This window comes from Prionailurus viverrinus, chromosome B1, assembly GCF_022837055.1.
Source record: "Prionailurus viverrinus isolate Anna chromosome B1, UM_Priviv_1.0, whole genome shotgun sequence".
Classification (NCBI taxonomy): Eukaryota; Metazoa; Chordata; class Mammalia; order Carnivora; family Felidae; genus Prionailurus; species Prionailurus viverrinus.
In genome coordinates, this window is record NC_062564.1 from 28,367,192 (window position 1) to 28,388,972 (window position 21,781).

The window sequence follows — 21,781 nt, forward strand, 5'->3', positions numbered from 1 at the left end:
AAGAACTGCCACGACAAAGCGAAGAGTAGGATATACTTGATGTAGTGCCTTCACATCTGGAAACAAAGGTCTCTCTTAGAGTAACTGCTCTGTTATCTTCACTGATGTGCCCCATCAATGGTTGGCTCAATAGAAGGTTTTAACTCTCGTGAAAAAACAAATATTCTGATGTCGTCACAAAACACTATTTCTTCAGAGAGGTACTGGAATCAAAAACCCTTGAAATGAAAAATGTCCCAAACGATGCTTTTAAAAATGATCTGCTTTATTAAGCAGAGACTAGTGCACTTCAACACATAAATCTATGTACAGAAATTCAGTGGCTTAGCAGAGGAGTCCTTGAAAGAATATTTAACCTAAAAGGTGAATTTCAGCTGAAAGGTCATACTTTACTGAATGCTTTGAAAATGAAGAATGACTGCAGAAGCCAGTTTTCATAGCAGACATTTTTTTAAACCTATGAACTGGCTGAACAAGTTTCTGCAAGCCTCAAAAACAATGCTTTAAGTGATAAGACTTCGAAGGAAAACAGAATCTCTGGAAAAGTCGTGTGACAAAAGAAAATTCTGTAATGCTGTTCGGTCTGGAGAATGAGGAAGGATATTAGCAAGTCTCAAGCATTACTGAAAACCACCCAGAAGAACTAAGAAAACAAAATTAAACAATGTTTTTCCTACCTTTCAACACAAATCTACACCTGGAAGAAGAACCCTTTCTCTGACTCTTCTGTTCATCTGAGAACAAGTAAGTTGCCTACTTAGATAAGGTTTAAAAAAAAAAAAAATCGTAGATGGGGCCCCTGGCTGGCTCAGTCTGTGGAGCATGCAAATCTTGATCTCAGGGTTGTGACTTCAAGCCCCTCATTGGGTGCAAAGATTACTAAAAACTAAAATCTTTAGAGGAACATGGGTGGTTCAGTTGGTTGAGTGTCTGACTCTTCATTTCAGCTCAGGTCATGATCCCAGGGTCATGGGACTGAGCCCTACGTCAGGACTGGAGCCTGCTTAAGATTCTCTCTCCCCCACTCTGTGCCTCACCCTCTCTCCCTGCTTGCTCACTCTCTCTAAAAATAAAATAAAATCTTTAAAAAATATCACAGAAAAAACTGAATTTTACCTATACTACTGACTCACATTAAAGCTAATACCCTATCTGGGAAGGAGGAACCACACAAAGGAAAAGAGTAGGCTAAAAAAATAGGACAAAATACAAAGACAAAAAACTGACATTCTCTACTCAACAGAAAACTGACAATTATTATTGACTTATCATATCCACAATTTACTGATTAGATAATAAACATGAACTATAGATATAACAATTTTTACAAGATTCTCTAAGACCTAAAAATGATAAAATATTTCAAGGGTTCTTTCAGGGTACAATGACTGACAAAATGCTCTTCTACTGGTTTAAGGCAGTTTGCTTCTACTACTAATTTGTTATAAGTTTTCATCATGAATCAGTGTTAAATTTTGTCAGAGGCTTTGTTTTGTATGACATGACCTCTTAATATGACTTCAACTGTTTTTTAAATATTAACTACCATATTCCTAAAATAAACTTCATCATAACATATTATCCTTCTTATATATATGAGTAGATTCCATTTGTATCTTTTTAAGGATTTTTACGTCTGTATTTATGAGATAATGGTGTATAATTTAAATACTTTATTTAAAACTGTGAATAAATTTGCGTTCTGGACCCAACCCTGCTATCAACCAGAACTGTCCCTATAATAAGCTAGCCATTTAATTTCCCTGGACTTCAGAGTTTCTAAATTCAAATATAATTGTTAGAATTAATTCAGACAGGAGCTGAGCCAGTGTTTCTCAAACTTCAGCCTGTGTCAATCACCTGAAGGGCTTATTAAACCACAGACTGCTGAACTGCTTTCCCAGAGTTTCAGACTAAACAGATTTAGGAAGTGGCCCCCAAATTTTCACTCCTGGTAAATTCCCAAGTTTAAAAAAAAAAAAAAAACTACCTAGGTGATGATGATGATGCCACTGTTTGGAGAATGACACTTTGAGAACCACTGGGCTAGTAAACCAAAATAATCAAATTTTTCAACATGATGGGTTTCTTTTCATGTTTATTTACTTTGAAAGAGAGAGAGCAAGAGCTGGGAAGGGGCAAAGAGACAGGGAGAAAGAATCCCAAGGAGGCTCCACACTGCCAGCACAGAGCCCAACACGGAGCTTGATCTCACAGAACCATGAGATCATGACCTGAGCCAAGACCTGAGCCAAAACCAAGAGTCAAACACTTAACCCAATGAGCCACTCAGGCACCCCTCAACATGATGTTTTAAATAACCAAGATATTTCCACATAAAACCACAATAAAGGGTAATGGTGAGAACTGTGAGAACTGAGAGAAAATCATTCTAATAAAAACAAAGTGCACTACAGGGATATGTTGTCTCAGGACTAGTGTCACATTAGGAGAAAGTGGCATCCTTCATAAGGGAATTTTCAAAATAATTTGCTTTTTTTAGACAACACTTTCAAGCAATGATATTTGTTTTACATTAACTTTTTCTATTAAAACCCTTCTGGGGCGCCAGGGTGACTCAGTTGGGCATCTAACTCTTCATTTCAGCTCAGATCATGATCCCAGCGTCGTGGGATCAAGCCGTGTTGAGCTCTGCACTGAGCATGGAGCCCTATTGAGATTCTTCCTTTCTCTTTCTTTCTCTTTCTCTCTCTCCCCTGCCCACCCCCCCAACCCTGGCTCAATCTCTCTAAAGCAATTAATTAATTAAATCCTTCTAAAATGGACCAGGAAATTCTTCTATCTTTTCAAACAAGTCCACTAAACATTTAAACATCTCAGGAGCTAGTGAGATGTGTTGGGCAGTTTGTCCGTGTGCCAAATGTTCTCAGTATTATGATTTTGAAGTTCTTGTATCTGCCTTCAATTTTTTTTTCCTGTTTAGTACCCCTAAACCCAATTAGCAAATCCCACTGTGCCTATCTTAAACAGTTCTCTTACGGTGCCCCTTGAACTTTCTCCATATAATTTCTACGTAATTTTCACTAAGCAATTAAAAAGTTCCTCTTTAAATAAATGAATAAGTTGTAAGGAGTTTTCTGTTATTAACTTTTTTGCTTCCTAAGCTCTTGGTTTTATCAGATCTTCAAAAATGGGACAGCTGAAAACCTTCCACGAATCAATCTACAGATCACCTCCCATATGTATTCTTTTCCCTTTTCATAAATAGGCCCTCTCCTGTTTACAGCAACAAAAAAGGTAACACTCTCACTTCCACCTAGAATTTATGATACATTGCCTGGAGATGTAATAAACTCTGGGGACCCCCAAAAAAAGACAAGTCAAAAAATATTGTTTGGAAGAACAACTTATAAACAATGAAGTGTCATAAACTATCCACTATAGGGCTTCTTATCTTTTCTAGTCTTATATATTTTTCTAAGAGTTAAAAATAGGATATTTTAGCTCCTGCTAGGATATTCTGATGTGATATTGTCTGTGAGCAATTCAGAGCAATTTCCTTTAAACAACTTTATCTCTTCCAACCCCACATACCCCACACTTCCATGCTGCACTGTCCAAAAATGCACTGTTCTTTTGGGAGAGGCTAATAACAGCAAAGTAAATAAAGGGAATATTGGTAAGAAATATCTAACAAGAAAACTAAATTTTTTGAGTACTTAAATATAAGTAATTCTCTTCAGCAATTCTCAAACCTCATTCCATGAATATCTATTAGCTTAAAGAAAAAGCACATTTAAAAAGCTTTAAATATCAATTAAGCAATATCAATTAAGAGGCTGACTTTATAACAAGTACTTTCCAGGAACACCAAATTATTCAAATTATGCTCCATAAAACCCACAAAAACTATATACAGACTATTTTAGATTAAGTGTGCATTATTCGACATAGTTAAAACATATTTTGTAAATCACATCATGAAACTTTTATTCTAAGTAAATTCTCGTATCTTTTGAACACTTTAATATTCTACCTCTAGTAAAAAAAAAAAAATCAGTCATAGCTCACTGTAAGAATGAATCATTTTTAGCAATAGGTATTCTTCTACTTTATCACTAATTACCCCAAAATAAAATTTGTGGCATTATTTTTGAATCATTCCCTTTTATTTCTATCTAAAAGCTGAATGCCAGAGATCAGAAGATGTAAGTCCACACACTTAGAAAAGCAGTAACACACTTTTCATATCCCTTCATATTATTAATTTATAATGATACAAATAGGTAAACAGCCTATTTGTTTTTAAAATTATAAAAAGGACAAATTAATTCTATTGGACTCATCATATAATTTTAACCTCAACTACCTTAATAGTATCTTTCAGTATGCAATTCTGTAACTTCTCAGTGGTTTTTATATTACTTAAAATATGCTTAACCTATTTATTTTAACTTAAAAGGAAAAGATATTTTATGATTAAAAACAAGTTTGATATAGCTGGTTGGTCTGACAATGGAGACGAGCTTTGTTAACTGGAAGATACTTTCTATAAATATAACAAGCTAAACTTTCAACCTACAGGTTTTGACTAAAATATATTTATATACATAATAAGATAAAAGCATCTTATGAAAAAACTCCATTGGCAAACATGCACTGATATTAATAATGTTTTTGGGAGGGGTGTCTGGGTGGCTCAGTCGATTGAAGGTCCAACTCTCGGTTTCAGCTTGGGTCATGATCTTGTGGTTTCGGGAGTTCAAGCCCTGCATTGGGCTCCGTACTTATGGTGCGGAGCCTGCTTGTGATTCTGTGTCTCCCTCTCCACCCCTTCTCAACTTATGCTGTCTCTCCAGCTCTCAAAATAAATAAATAAACTTAAAAAAATAATATTTTTATTTTCTCAATGACTTATGATTATATCAGATTAAAGAAAATGCCTATAAGGGGAAGAAGGAGGAACTGATATAATTAGACATTTGCTAAGTCTTGGTAAAGTCTTTATGATATACTTCATAAAAAATTAGGACCAGGTAATAACTCCTTTGACAAATTAGGTGATTCTCATTCTTTTGCTTTCAACAAAACTGAAGGAGTAGAACCTAATAAAACATTAAACTAATGGATGCTTGATGATAAATCTTTAAGTAATTTCTGATATAACTTGGAAGGTTTTACTATCACAAAACTTCCAGCAGAATGAGCTTATTTAAATGAACACTTATTGGGGCGCCTGGGTGGCGCAGTCGGTTAAGCGTCCGACTTCAGCCAGGTCACGATCTCGCAGTCCGGGAGTTCGAGCCCTGCGTCAGGCTCTGGGCTGATGGCTCAGAGCCTGGAGCCTGTTTCCGATTCTGTGTCTCCCTCTCTCTCTGCCCCTCCCATGTTCATGCTCTCTCTCTGTCCCCAAAATAAATAAAAACGTTGAAAAAAAATTAAAAAAAAAATAAATGAACACTTATTTTTTAATAAATAAACAACCTACAAAATCTAAAAAGAACAGAAATTGGTGCCAAATCTGATTTCATTCTATCAATACATATTACATATTGCCAGATAGAAAAACTTCTGGAAGAAGAGAGGAGACAATTCCATTCACTTCATTAAAAAATGAACCCCGAGGGCTGCCTGGGTGGCTCAGTCAGTTGGGTGTCCAACTTTGGCTCAAGTCAATGATCTCACAGTTGATGTCTCTCTCTCAAAAATAACTAAAAACGTTAAAAATAAATAAATAATGCCAAGTGCGCCTGGGTGACTCAGCTGGTTAAGCGTTCAACTTCAGCTCAAGTCATGAGTTCAAGCCCCACGTCAGGCTCTGGGCTGACAGCTCAGAGCCTGGAGCCTGCTTCAGATTCTGTGTGTGTGTGTGTCTCTCTCTCTCTACCCCTACCCTACTCATGCCTGCCTGCCTGCCTGCCTGTCTCTCTCTCTCTCTCTCTCTCTCTCTCAAAAGTAAATGAACATTAAGAAAATTTTTTTGAGAAAATGAACCCCTGCTGAGTAACTATTACACACAAAGCAAATTTTATCAAAATTTTAATATATGTAAGTTATTCTAATCAACTGTGTGCTAATAATTTTGACAGTAGTTAGAACCTTATGGTCACAAGTTTTTTGTTGTTGTTGTTGTTTTGTTTTGTTTTTTTAATGTTTATTTTTGAGAGAGAGAGTGTGCGCACAAGCCGGGAAGGGGCAAAGAAAGAAGGAGACAGAGGGTCCGGAGTGGGCTCTGTGCTGACAGCAGAGAGCCTGATGTGGGGCCCAAGCTCATGAACCATGAGATCATGACCTGAGCTGAAGTTGGATGCTTAACTGACCGAGCCACCCAGGCACCTCAAGAAAAACATTTCCAATTCCAATTTATATATAGTATTGTAGCAAATAAGTTTGACAGATGATGATTAAAATATTTTCAAGAATAAAAATAGAGAACATTAGGATAAAATGCACTGGAAGTAACAGAACAGACATACAAGTTCAAAAGGAAAATAATTAAAATTTCCAAACATATGTTTGTGTTTACGTTTTTAATAAATAATGGGACTTAGAACCCCTTAGAGGTATTTTGTTGAAATGTGACAATATGTCAGAAATTCCATCCTCTTGCTGAAAAACTGTTATTGTCTATTTCAATATGTGCAAAGGGACACACAATCTCTGGAAACTGTTTCAGGAAATAATTGAGCACAAATTTGAAGATAACAGTCCTAAAGAAAGTGAGAAGTAAGGGTCATACAGATTAAGTGAAGACTGTTATCAACAGAGTAACAAAAATATGACATTTGAATGTCAATCTCCCTCAATAAACTAACAGCCATGAGAGCATATTTTTCTAGGTAGTCCCACCATTAATGCTATAAATAGCATATAGGTTTTAATAACTTGTTTACCACATAGGGGAATAAGTGCATGGAATGAATGAATAGTGAATATGTATCAAAGTGTATTATTTGATAATGGGAAATTACAAACTGATTTCTACTACAAGTCAAATATAAACTACAAATTTCAGTCAGAGTCAGACATTAAGTCTCTTAAATTACACAAGAAAAGGCCTAACAAAAAAAAATTTTGATTTCTATTTTAAGCAATACATAGCTGAAATTTGAAATAACAAAAACAGCATTTTGACTTTTTTGAAGAGATACAAATAGTAACTAAAAAGGAATGAGTTTGGCAGAAGGGGGCAAATTTGAAATCATTTAGCCATAAATGAAATTTCATTTTAATAAGTGAAGTTAGGACTCAAAGTCTTTGGTAAAGCCAAAATGTTATATCATCAGAAGTTCAAAACTTACCTCAAAAAAAAAAAAAAAAAAAAAACAGTATATCCTCCATCAAATCTTAAATTCTAAGTCTTTTGTGAGACAATGCTTTTCTAAGACCTTCAGTAATTTTCTAGTTTCCTCCTCCAAAGACTGCAGAAATGCCATCATCACCATATGCCTGAACTACGTAGTTTTTACTTTTCACATCGGTGGAAATAAGAGTATGCAAATCATTCACATCTTTCCACTGGTTTTGCCAGCAAGTATTGAGTAATTGGAAGGTGACTGTATCTACTGCCTGGGCTAATTTATAAGTGAAATGGTGGGCTTAAATTGTATAGTTGAATTAATGTAAATTAAATATGGGGCGCCTGGGTGGCCCAGTTGGTTAAGAATCCGACTTCAGCTCAGGTCATGATCTCATAGTTTCATGAGTTGTAGCCCAGCGTCAGGCTCTGTGCTGACAGCTCAGAGCCTGGAGCCTGCTTCTGACTCTGTGTCTCCCTCTCTCTCTGCCCCTCCCCTGCTCATGCTGTCTCTCAAAAATAAACGTTTAAAAAAATTTTTTTAAATATACTTAAGTAACTTGTAGCAGTACTAATCTGATATAATGTAAAAGGCTTAAAATATTTTTTAATTGGATTTTATTTTATTTTTTTATTTTATTTTATTTATTTATTTTTTTAATTTACATCCAAATTAGTCATCATAGAGTGCAACAAGATTTCAGGAGTAGATTCCTTAGTGTCTCTTACCCATTTAGCCCATCCCCCCTCCCACAACCCCTCCAGTAACCCTCCATTTGTTTTCCATATTTATGAGTCTCTTATGTTTTGTCCCCCTCCCTGTTTTTATATTATTTTTGTTTCCCTTCCCTTCTGTGCATGTTTTGTCTCTTAAAGTCCTCATATGAATGAAGTCATGATTTCTTTCTCTAATTTCACTTAGCATAATACCCTCCAGTTCCATCCACGTAGTTGCAAATGGCAAGATTTCATTCTTTTTGATTGAAAAGGCTTACAATATTAAATATTTTTTAGCTTTACTGAGGTGTAGTAGGGATACAAAAGACTGCACATATTGAAACATGCAATTTGATAAATTTTGACATGTATATACAAATTTACTTCTGAAAATCCCAATCCTCTTCCCCTGCCAAAAAGTTAAATAGGATTTGTATCATTTGAGAAAAGTACTTACCTTCATGTAATTCACAATCTTAGCAAGAACGCCAAACTTATACCCAGAGCTTCCTGACAGAGCTTTCAAGTTAAATGATCCATTACTATGATCTGGAAATGAAGTTCAAAAAACAATTATAACATGTTCCTACTAGATTTGATTATGACATTTAAGCAGCTAAGATTTTTAACTCTAGTAAAACATTTCTTGTTTCGAGTTTTTCCACCCAGTGTATTCTACCCTGTAAAATTTTGGCGAACAATTCAAATCCTTGACTGTATAATAAATTTATCAATTTTCACACTAAGAATAGGAACAAAGTATAAATAATTCAAAAGCATTAAAATACATTTCTTCTGTAAGTACCTCTGCCTCACTCTTTCCTTAATTCTGATTAGATTTTCTCCCAAGATTAGAGGCATGGTGTTGTTTTTATTTTTGTTTCTTTTTTTGAAAGAGAGAGAGAGAGAGTACCACCCAGGCACTCTAGAGGCATGGCTTTTTTTTTTTTTGAAGTTTATTTAGTTTTAAATTTTTTTAATATTTATTTTTGAGAGAGAGCACGCGCACACGTGCATGTGCACAAGCGGGGGAGGGGAAAAGAGAGGGAGACACAGAATCCGAAGCAGGCTCCAGGCCCCGAGCTATCAGCATAGGGCCCAATGTGGGGCTCAAACTCACAAACTGTGAGATCATGACCTGAGCCAAAGTCGGACGTTTAGCCAACTAAGCCACCCAGGCAACCCTATTTAATTATTTTGACAGAGAGAGAAGGTGCAAGTGGGAGAGGGTCAGAGAGAGAGGGAGAGAGAATCCCAAGCAGGCTCCACACTGTCAGTGCAGAGCCCGAAATGGGGCTTGAACCCACCAACTGTGAGATGATGACCTGAGCCAAAGCTGGACGCTTCAGCACCCCTAGAGGCATAGCTTTTTAAACAAGAGGATAATACAAATCTCAATCTGACACACAGAGCTTTTCTAATAAACTTAAAACCATGAGAAATGAGTAAATTACTTCTGAGGTATAAAAAGTTCCATTTATCACCTATTACATCAATTTCTATCAATGTAAAGCAAATGGGAATAAAAGAAATGATACAATAACTAAACTTGAGAGATAAACTAAGGAAAAATAAATTATAGGCACTGCCACTGCAAAAACATGGATGCTTAAAAAGGGATGGCAGCATGAGGGGCGCCTGGGTGGCTCAGTTGGTGAAGCACCAGATTTCAGCTATCTGCCCCTTCCCTCCTCATGCTCTCTCTCTCTCAAAAATAAACATTAAAAAAAAGGGGGGGGGGGATGACAGCAGGAAACAAGGAGCAAATCCTATAGAAGATCATTTGTTTCAGAACTTGTTATCATTTTGTTACATTTTATAGGCAGAAAACCTAATCCTACCATGAATCACAAATGCATTCCATTAGTCATAAGGAGGAATAGTTCAAAAAGTAAACTCATCATAAATACTAGAAAAACATTTCAGGGACACCAGTCGGTTGAGCATCCAACTCTTGCTCAGACATGATGCCAGAAGCCCCACAACAGGCTGCACACTGAGCATGGAGCCTACTTGAGACTCACTCCCTCTCTCTCTCCCCCTCCTCTCCCGGGCTGGCACTCGAAAGAAAGGAAAGAAAGAAAGAAAGGAAAGAAAGAAAGAAAGGAAAGAGAAAGAAAGGAAGAAAGAAAGAAAGAAAGAAAGAAAGAAAGAAAGAAAGAAAGAAAGAAAGAAAGAAAGAAAGAAAAGGAAGAAAGAAAACAAAAAAAGCAAAAAAAACAAAAAAACAAAAACAAAAAAAACAACACCAGAAAAACATTTCAGAAGTACACATTCTATTAGCAAACCATAAACTCAGATATAAAGTTCTCATGTGGCTGATCCACAAAGGAAGAAGTTAAATAAAAAGCAGAGGTGGGGGGTGTAATCTCTGGCACCAGTTTTGTAACAATTTAAACAAATGAATGCATTAGAACAGTGCAAGTCAAATGTAACGAGTGTCAAAGATCCAAAAAGAATAGCTTTTTTTTTTTTTCCAGAGAATAGTTTTTAGGTGGCAACATAATACTTCTTTGAGATTAGTTCACAAGACTGCTTTACTGAACATGCTTTTTTTGAGACTAAAACAAGACGATATACAGTTTTCCTTTAAAAATCACTGTTATAATTTTAACAACTTAACAGGCACATTAAAGTCTACTATGTTTCCAAAAATAATATTATGAATGCCTTACAGGCATGCTTTCACATTATTTCAATTACGAAATACTACCTACGTGGTTCATTTTACCAAGGTGTTCGGGACACTTTAACAACAACAGCAATAACATTTACTGAACACTACTATTTGCCAAATGCATGCTAAATATTTATTTTCTCATTTAATCCCTCCCAAATAACCTGTCTCCCTTTAAACATAAGAAAACAGAGAAGCAGAAGAATACAGATTCAAATGCAGTTGTAAACACTGTGATACTGCCTTGTATAAGAATCATTAATGGGGCACCTGGGTGGCTCAGTTGGCTAAGCATCTGACTCAGGTTTTGGCTCAGGTCATGATCTCACAGTTTCATGAGTTTGAGCCCCGTGTTGGGCTTTGCATGGATAGTGCAGAGTGCAGAGCCTGCTTGGGATTCTCTATCCTTCTCCTTCCCTCAATGCCCCTCCCCTGCTCACATGGTCTCTGTCTCTCTCAAAATAAATAAGTAAGCTTAAATTTAGAAAAAGGATCATTAACTAGCCCTTAACACAGACTATTTCATCCGAGATGGGCTATTATTCAATCAGAGTATAAAAATTCTCAAGTGCAGATTTAACGTTTTACCTTTAGTAAAATATTAAGTTTATCCTAGTGATGAATCATTACATTCTACTCCTGAAATCATTATTACAGTATATATTAACTTGGACTTAAATTTAAAAAAGAAAAAGAAAAGTTTATCCTATACTCCTCTGTAAACAACTAAGTGGGAAAGCTATGAAAAGCAGATGACACTATGTTAAGGATATGCATTACACAAATGTTCAATCATGAACTACATGCAGTTTTATCATGGAGTCTTAAACATTTAGCTAAGTGCCAGGCAGAGTAAACACTCAGTAAATATTAGCTGAATGAATGAAGGTAGTAAGAGTATTTCTATGTACTCCTTTATAGTCCAAGAAAATAATTCACTAATTTATCTATTATTTTATTTATTTTTAAATGTTTGTTTTTGAGATGGTGGAAGGAGGGGCAGAGAGAGAGAGGGAGACAGGATCTGAAGCAGGCTCTGTGCTGACAGCAATGAGCCCAATGCAGGGCTAGAACTCATGAACCGTGAGATTATGACCTGAGCCAAAGTCGGATGCTTAACCAACTGAGCCACCCAGGTGCTCCTATCTCTTATTTTTAAAAAATAATGTGACCTATAAAATAAAGCCTGCATAGCAAGCATTTGTCTGCTATTGCTATAATAGCCTCTCCATAATGTATAACCTTGATACTGTTATGTTTGGACCCCACACAACTCTAAATAATAGGTCACAAATACAAATATTCTAGCTTCAAAGCACTGAAGTTGTGGATTGTTTTGCCAGTTTTTAAAAAAGTTTTGAGTATAGTTGACATACAATGTCAGTTTCAGGTGTACAACACAGTGATTAAACTTCTCTACAGGTCATACTATGCTCACAAGTATAGCTACCATCTGTCAGCACATAACACTATTATAGTATCACTCACTATATGCTGTACCTTTTATTCCTTTCTTACCATTTAAATTTCACAGACTGATTCTTTTTAATGTTTTATGTCTTTATCCTGAAAGAGAGAGAGAGAGAGAGAGAGAGAGAGAGAGAGAGAGAGAGAGAGAGAGAGAGAGAGAGTGCACGTGAGCAGGGGAGGGCAGAAAGGAGAGGGAATCCCAAGCAGGCTCTCTGTTGTCAGTGCAGAGCCCAATGCAGGGCTCAAACTCGTGAACCGTGAGATCATTACCTGACCTGGGCCAAAATCAAGAGTCAGATGCTTAACTGACTTAGCCACCCAGGCGCCCCATTTCACAGACTGCTTTTTAATGTAGGTGGTGTACCTACCAAAACTAACCCTATCCCAACGAGCAGAGCTGAAAACCTTATTTCTTTTCCCTTAGAATTTCTCCTAAATCAAACCACCACATGGAAATAATCATTTCCAGAGGGCAAGATTTATAGAGAACACAAGTACTGAAAGAAAATATCATTTATGAGATTTTATGCCCACTTCCGGGAGGAAATATTAAGCTGGTAAACCTGGACTGTTTGTTTCCTAGGTTACTACCTCTCTCAATAGTACCTTCTAGCCCTAGCCGTGAAATACTCACTGAAGGATCCGAAATTTTATGGTTAAACACTAAGGAATCACCAGTTCATTACTAACTCAAATTCCTTTGCAGAAATTTACCTTAAGGACAAAAAATGAGGCAAGAAAAAGAGGGGACAGTTGATATCCCAGACAGCTCTATTCAAGTTTATGAATGATTTACACTTAAGGGTGGCAGGACTTAATGCAAATGAACGAGGAGGAAACTGTCAGCTGCATCGTGGTTCAACCAATAGAAGCACAGCTCCATCTTGGATGTGCACTGGACTGCATTACAAACAGACGATACCATCGCTTCAACAGCAGCCTTCAGACAAGAGGTAGGTTTATGCGATCTTTTGCATTTAGTAATACATGTCCTTATGATGTAATTTAAAAAATCTTTTACCATAAAAACCAAGCAGAAAGCTTTGTTCCAACTAAAGACCAAAAAAGGCACTGTATTCATTTCGCTGCTTGGTAGGATTTTATTATGAAAATGTGAAGACTGCCTTGTGCTATTTGATAAGCACCCTCACCATCTGTGCCTTATGGAAAATTCATGAGATTTTCTATGAACCTGATCTATATCCAGACCTTAGAGTAAACCATAAGCATTTAATGTTAAGTGGTTACTTGCTAATTTATTTTCTCTGAGCTATTTCATTTCAGCAATTTGGTCTGCCTTAACAAAGGATTTTTCTTAAAGAAAAATCTAGACTAAAAGCAAATCCTGGACTAAAGCTTTCTGATTATATGTACAAATTATATTGCTGGTAAAAAGCAGTCACTTACAAGAAAGTTTGTTATATTTGTTATATTTTAACAAATATGAGAAAATAGTTCAAAACTGTTTATTTGACTTTGAGTGCAGATGCCGAAAATGCTGAGAAATTGTCATGATTGTGATTTTTACATAAAAATAAAAGGACCATAAAGGTTATCATCATATAGGCTGCATTATACTGTAACCAAAAAGATCAATTTGTGGAGCTTCAGACTTTCCTAACATTTTAATTAAAATTATTCCTTCCAGTTAAATTTTAAAATCTGTATTACTGTAATACACAAGTCATTCTATTATTAAACAACCTTCTTAAATAGCCTTTCATTTTTTACATGGCACAAAAATATCTATTTATAACCATATTTCAATATAATGTTAACATTATTCTTAAACTGATCCTCAAACACATAGCAAGTCTTTTTAATAAACTACATTTTAAAATAAAAATATGTTTTAAGAAGAACTGGTTAAGGGAGGAATATATGTACCTTTCGAGGTAGGTATTAAGATTATTTTCATGGCTGAGAGTAACTATTCATGTCTATTAAAAAATCAGTATCAACTACTAGCCAAATTTCTAATTTTATAATAGTCAAGCATGAAAATATTGTTACTTAGTAGGGCTGGAGTTCCAGGATATTACCTACACATACTGATCTAGAGATTCAACTTCTGCCCTTTGCTGATAAATTTATTTCAATTTTAAGACTATTTTCCTAATTTTTATTCATTCCATTTCTTACTCAGCATTCAGAAGCATGAGCAAAGCATCCCTTGCAAAGCCCAAAGGTTGCTGTAAGAAGATATTATATCTCCCTAGGTTCAGCACAATGGGGTTAATTACCTAGAAAATATTCCTGCTTGCTGCACAAAGTATGGGACCCAAAAAAAGTCTCAAATAAAAAACCTTGTCAAATAAAACAGTTTACAATTTACCTGGAATTTCAGTTACAAATACTCTCCCCTATTATTAGCACTATAATCAGCCTACATCTTCCTGGTGATCTAACTATAGTTAGCACAGATGTAGGTTCACTGCTCTTTCACCAAACTGACCAGACGTGTGGCCTGCCTCAGACAGGTCCAGAGCTGGGTGCATTGCTCTATATCTAAAGGCCAATATGATTAATTGATCATATCTCAAAGTGATATGCTTAAAGGCACTAGAGAATTCAACTCAAGGGTTTTAACATAATTAGAGCAAAAGCATAATTTTATTCTTATCTGACAATTCAAGGTTCCAGAACACTTCCAAGTCTTGGCCCCATAAATATTTCACTAGGGCCTTCTGAAATGGGAGGGAAAGAAAGGTGAAGAGATAGATCAAAAGTTAACTAAAACAAAAACAACAAAACACTACTTAATACTCCCCATTCCTGTAATGAAATTTTAAAGGGGAGGAAGATTCAAAAAAGTACACAATTTTTTTTTTACCATTTACTCTTCTTTTTCATAAAGCATGTTTATAGCAGGTACTTGATATAAACTTACATTTTAATTTCAAAAGTACAGTCTCAGAGTACAAGAAAATCCTAATAATAATACTTTTCTTTTTTAAAATTTTTTTTTTCAACGTTTATTTATTTTTGGGACAGAGAGAGACAGAGCATGAATGGGGGAGGGGCAGAGAGAGAGGGAGACACAGAATCGGAAACAGGCTCCAGGCTCCGAGCCATCAGCCCAGAGCCTGACGCGGGGCTCGAACTCACAGACCGCGAGATCGTGACCTGGCTGAAGTCGGACGCTTAACCGACTGCGCCACCCAGGCACCCCAAAATATATAATACTTTTCTGCATGTCTAATTATGTCTCCTCCATCAAAGTAAGTTTCAGATTTTACCCTAAATTTAGCACAAAAAGTTGCTAGAGCTCTACTGTACATAAAAATAAACCACATTAAATTTAAGGTAGAAAATGACCCCATATTTCACAGTGTACTTTTTAGATATGCCCAAAAGCTAACTAAAGAGTGAATGTTTTGAGTTGCTCATCAGTTATCAATACACTCACGGGAGAGGCAAACTGTCATCATTTACAACATAAACTGTCATCATTTACAACATGTGTATACTCTTCCTTAAACTGCTTAGACACTTCTAATCAAAATACTGTTTACTGATTCCAGTTTTAATTTTTTAGAAGTAATCCAGAAAATTCAATAAATATATTAAACAGATAGATAACACAACAGACTTTTAAAACCAAAGGAAAGGAATACTTATAAAATATATTAGTTTGGGTTTGGATAAGTACTATATTCAAATGGTTCAAAAACTAAAATATAACAAGATATACCTTGAGAAATCTCACACACATCCCTGTTTCTCAGCTCTACCCTCCAACAAACCCACCAAGTAATCATTGTTATTGCTGGTCTATATCTTTCCAAATGTTTGCAGAGATTCAAGCAAATAAAAATATATACTATTTCCCCCTTTCCTACGCATACTGTCCTGCATCTTGCTCTTTTCACTTAACAGTGATTTCACCTAAAAATCTTTCCTTATCACTACAGTTACCTCATTCACACATAATATTGAATTGTATGGATATATTAATTTTAACCAGAATAGTTCATTGATGGGTATAAACTAACTTCAAATAATTGAATTTAGTTTGTGTCTGCCTGCCTGCCCCTGCCTTCTCCCTTCTCTTCCCTCCCTCCGTTTTTTTGGGGGGGGAGGGGTCAAGAGGGCTTGAAAAATTTTAAACTGTTCACTTGTACCTCAAAAACAAAATAGAATATAAAGTTCCTTAAACCAACTTTCAAATAATTCTTATTTTTTTTTTTACATTTATTTATTTTTTGAGAGACATAGAGAGATAGAGCACAAGTTGGGGAGGGGCAGAGAAAGAAGGAGACACAGAATCTGAAGCAGGTTCCAGGCTCTGAGCTGTCAGCACAGAGCCTGACGCGGGGCTTGAATTCACAAACCGTGAGATCATGACCTGAGCCGAAGTTGGATGCTTAACCGACTGAGCCACCCAGGCACCCCAGAATTCTAACTTTTTTTATTTTTAAGTTTATTTGAGAGAGAGCGAGCACAAGCAGGGTAGGGGCAGAGAGAGAGGGGAGAGAGAGAGAGAGAGAGAGAGAGAGAGAGAGAGAGAGAGAGAGAATCCCAAGCAGACTCCCCGCTGTCAGCACAGAGCCCAACATGGGGCTCGAACTCATGATCTATGAGATCAAGACCTGAGCTGATGGCAGCCGCTTAACCGATTGAGCCACCCAAGCACCCCTCCAATAATTCTAAAATTTCTATTTCATTTTGAAATAGAAACATACATTAGTCTTTACAACTTCTCCTCAGTTTTAAAGTCAATACAAATGAGAAACCCCTATTCATAAAAAGTTAAAATACAAAGTAATAATTTCAGTACAATTTCAACCAGGTAGGAGTTATAGATTTATATTGCCAATTTCTAGAAGGAACAAATTAAAAGTTTGATATGTTAGCAAGACAGGATTATTAGCTAAGTTTTTAATTTTTTTAAAAATTAGTATAATGTAAAAATTAAAAAAATTACTATAATACTTCTGAAATCAATAATTAAATAGTATTTGTTAATTAATAAGGTACATTAGACTAATTTAAGGGACATAATGTGGGAAAAAACTCCCAGATTTTAAAAAGGTATCAATCTGGGGTACCTGGCTGGCTCAGTTGGTAGAGCATGCAGCTCTTGATCTTGGGATTGTTTGAGTCCCACAATGGATTTAGAGATTACCTAAAAATGTAAATCTTAATAAAAATAAAAAAGGAATCAACCTGAAAGGCCTTGACAGAAAATCTAAGGAATATTCTCATCAATGCAGGAGAGGTCCTAGGTTTACCCAGGTAAAATTATTAGACAGACCCTCCTGTGTTTCTTCCTGCTTTTTATCTATCCATATAATAAATGGCCCTGTTCTTTATTTCCTCAAGGTCCTATTCTTCTTCTCCTTCTCTTATATTTGCTCTACTTTTCAAAAAGGACCCGAAACTCATTCACAGTGAAGTAAATATAACAATGTGTACTATCCCTCCCAAAAGGATCTGCATTTTAGTAGTACTAAAAATTTTAAAGGACTTCCAAAGCTGAACATCTTCTAGGCATTTGTGTGTCTGCACACACATGTCACTACTCTGTTAGGAAGGCTGGGTCAAAAAGGACTATTATTTGTCTCCAGTTGAGTCCGTTTCTATGGGTTACTTTACTTGGGTGCATGGTGATTAGAATCAGAGGCAGCACCAATGCAGAGGATGGAGGACTGGCCTATCAGGACATCCACATTAGACTCCCAGGGGCACCACTTACCATGTATTCTACATGAATGGCACTCACAACACAATATGAATGGTGCCCCCTGGAGGTCTGCAATGTAGCAGCCCCAGTTTCTGTAAGAATGTGCTAAGAAGTGGAGCATCTGAGTAGCTTAGTCAATTAAGCATCCAACTCTTGGTTTCGGCTCAGGTCATGTTCTCACGGTTCATGACATTGAGCCTTGAGTCAGGCTCCATGCTGACAGCACAGACAGAATCTTGGGATTCTCTCCCTCCTTCTCTCTCTGCCCTGACCCTGCTCACATTCTCTGTCTCAAAATAAATAAACATTAAAAAAAAAAAAAAAAGGAATATGCTAAGAAGAGAAAAATTTAAGGGATAAAAGAGGGTAACTCTAAAAGGCTGGGTCTCCAAAGTTTGAAAATATTGTAATGTACTGGGAAGTTCATCACATACCTGTGTTCCAGACAATGTATTTTTGTATGTCCCAGAACTAATAAAAGCAACTGATTCAGTTACTGTCCATTAGTCTGCTGTCCCTTGTTTCAAGATGAAGGATCACCACAAACCATGAAACTGAAGGATTCTTAAATCCAAAAAAAAAAAAAAAAAATGAATTTAAGCCTTGACTTCTGGCCTCAGGGTTTTTTTGTTTTGTTTTGTTTTTTGAAAGAGAGAGCACAGAGAACAAGAGTGTATGCATGAGCAAGTGGGATAGAGACAGAGGGAGAGGAATGGAGAGAATCTTTAAAAAAACTTTTTCTATGTTTTTATTTTATTTTTGAGAGGGAGAGACAGAGTGCGAGTGGGAGAGGGGCAGAGAAAGAGGGAGACACAGAATCTGAAGCAGGCTCCAGGCTCTGAGCTGTCAGCACAGCCTGATGTAGGACTCGAACTCACAGACCGTGAGATCATGACCTAAGTTGAAGTCAGACGCTTAACTGACTGAGCCACCCAGGTGCCCCAGGAATGCAGAGAATCTTAAACAGGGTCCACACCCAGCACAGAGCCAGAGTCAGGGCTTCATCCAAGGACTGGTGAGATCATGACCTGAGATGAAATCAAGAGTCGGCCACTTAACCAACTGAACCACCAAGGTACCCCTCAGATCATCAATTTCACCTTCAAAATACACAAAGGAAGAACCAAGTCCATCCAGAGAGATGCAGTTACTTGCCAAGCAAATATGATTTAAAGGAAAAAACCTTTCGTGTCCCTGGCTGGCTCAGTCAGTAGAGCATGTGACTCATGACCTCGGGTTGTAAGTTCAAGCCCCATGTTGGGCACAGAGTTTACTTAAAAGTGATAAATTATAAAAAGAAAACAAAAACCTTGGAAAGTATTACTTTATTAAAGTTTTAAGATTACATGTATAAAGAAAACAAAAATTTAAGGAATTATACTGTTATGGATTTGGGCTTTAAGTCACTTTTTCATCTTTGTTGGTGTGACAATGCTATGGTGGCTATGTTTACAAACAGAACCCTCACCTTTTAAGAGATATATACTGAAGATGTCTAGGAGAAGTGATGATGTCTGGGATTTGCTTCAAAATAATCTAGGGGCATGGGGGGCCTAGGTGGCATAGTCAGAAGAGCATGCAACTCTTGATCTCAGGGTTGTGAGTTCAAGCCCCACACTGGGTATAGAGATTACTTAAACAAACTTGAAAAATATAATCTATGAGGTAGAAACAAATGGGTAAAGACAAATTGGTAACTGAAGCTGTATTATGAGAATACAGGGGTTCATTATACTCTTACTCTTCAACTATCTTAAAGTTTTGTCTAATTGAAATATACTCTCACACACAAGTATCTTCAGCATTCAGAATACTATCTGGGACACAGTAGGTAAATATTTGTTTATAACAATGAATGAAAGTCTATTTACAACTATGTAGGAAAGAAAAATCACACAAAATAAGTCATTTCTTTAATAAAATAAAGCTTTCAAACTGACAGCAGTCATTGAATTAATAAAGTGGAACTATTTTTTCCCCTTATTTCCAAAATTTTCTCAGTATATAAGCATTTTATAATTTTTTAAAATTAAGTTTCAAGAAGAGCTGCCTGGTGACACAGTCGGCTAAGCATCTGGTTCTTGGTTTCGGTTCAGGTCATGATCTCACAGTTTGTACATCAGAGCCCCTTGCTGGGCTCCATACTGACAGTGCAGAGCCTGCTTGTCTTGCGCTCTCGCTCTCTCTCTCTCCCTCCCCCTCTCTGCCCCTCCCCCATGCACATGCATGCTCACTCTCTCAAAAATAAAAGTAAAATATTCATATCCATAGATCATTCAGGTATATGAACAGTTAATACTATCATATACTTAACAACAACAAAAAAAAATCCTAAGATTAAGGTCTCTTCATAGGCAACATGAACCTAAAATTTTATCATCCTTATTCTGAAAACCGTCATTATTTAGCTTTCCTTTCTCTAGTATTTTCACTCAGCCACTATATCTTGATTCAGGTCACCTGTCTTCAAAGTTTAAAGGAGAGGAAATAGGAGACAGAAATACACTGAGCCCACAAGGTAAGAAGGATCCTCAAAGTTAATGAGAAAAGCTTTTCTGGGGGCAGTATGAAGAATACCACCTTAAAACACTAAGATTTTTTTGTATTTAACAGATCATTGACCACTGCTTTAGTTAAATTTTAAAACTATTCAGCTTCTTTTTCCCCCTTCTATTAGCAGTTAGTTTCTGTATATAAACCTTAAGCATATGTATTTGTCTAGCAAATGACACACATGAAAAAAATACATGGTATGGGGGCACCTGGGTGGCTCAGTTAAGTATCCAACTCTTGATTTTGCCTCAGCTCATGATTTCACAGTTCCTAAGTTCGAGCCCCACATCAGGCTCTGCACTGACAGCATGGAGCCTGCTTCAGATTCTGTGTCTCCCTCTCTCTTTGCCCCTCCCCACCCCTTTAAAAAATAAATAAATAAGCATTTAAAAAATATACATACATATATAGTATGGTTTACAGAGTACACTGCCATAGGATAAAGAAAAAATTCAAAAATACCATTTGGGTATTAATTCTGGCAGAAAATAAAAGAACTCACGTTACCTACATAGATTTACTAACAAGTCTTAGTACTGAGACTTCAATTGACAGATCCATAGAATTTGATTACATGTATTCATTTTCTACCTTTTTACAGATTCAAAAGAACCAATATAAGAAGTATAATCCCTAAGAATGGCCTCTCTGAGTTCCAGCCTCTGGAATGAAACCACTACATCTGTTTATCAGTACCTTGGTTTTCAAGTTCAAAAAATTTACCCTTTTCATGATAACTGGAACACTGCCTGCTTTGTCATTCTGCTTTTATTCATATTTACAGTGGTATCTTTAGTGGTGTTGGCTTTTCTTTATGAAGTGCTTGACTGTTGCTGCTGTGTAAAAAACAAGACTGTGAAAGACTTGAAAAGTGAACCAAACCCTCTTAGAAGTATGATGGACAACATCAGAAAACGTGAAATTGAAGTCGTCTAGCACTCTACCTAAGATGAACAAAATCTCTGCAAATAGCCTTCAACTACTGAAGAAAAAAGGAAAATTTTCTGAGGCCAACTGTTATTATAAAACTGACTCTTGAGGGGCACCTGATGGCTCAGTCAGCTAAGGGTCTGACTTCAGCTCAGGTCATGATCTCGTGATTCATGAGTTTGAGCCCTGCGTTGGGCTCTGTGCTGACAGCACAGCTTCGGATTCTGTGTCTCCTCTTCTCTCTGTCCCTCCCCCCCCCCCCCACACTCTTTCTCTCTCTCACAAAAATAAATAAACATTAAAAAAAATTTTTTTAACTGACTCCGATTCTGAATAATTAAAAGATTTCTAATAGAAGGGAAAAACAAGTTAAATATGCACTTTTTGTGTATCCCTTTCATTAAATATACACAAAATCTTCACGAATGTGAATAAGTTACCAATGTACTTAAAATGACACTTCAAAAACTGGATAAAAGATTCCTAGATT

General features: G+C 36.4%; 2 protein-coding genes across 3 annotated transcripts in view; one reads left to right on the forward strand and one right to left on the reverse strand.

Annotated features, from left to right (window-relative positions):
• The window catches only part of GTF2E2 (general transcription factor IIE subunit 2), a 79,185-nt gene that overhangs the window by 40,656 nt on the left and 16,748 nt on the right, over window positions 1-21,781 (reverse strand). For both annotated transcript variants that reach the window (XM_047856847.1, XM_047856848.1), the window contains exon 3: window positions 8,433-8,524. In XM_047856847.1, the coding sequence (XP_047712803.1) occupies window positions 8,433-8,524 (92 nt within the window). The remainder of the gene's footprint in view (window positions 1-8,432; window positions 8,525-21,781) is intronic.
• SMIM18 (small integral membrane protein 18) lies at window positions 567-21,399 on the forward strand. Its single transcript, XM_047856849.1, has 3 exons — window positions 567-744; window positions 12,829-13,075; window positions 20,963-21,399. Exon 3 carries the CDS (start codon window positions 21,001-21,003, stop codon window positions 21,295-21,297), a length of 297 nt encoding a protein of 98 aa, XP_047712805.1. The 5' UTR covers window positions 567-744; window positions 12,829-13,075; window positions 20,963-21,000; the 3' UTR covers window positions 21,298-21,399.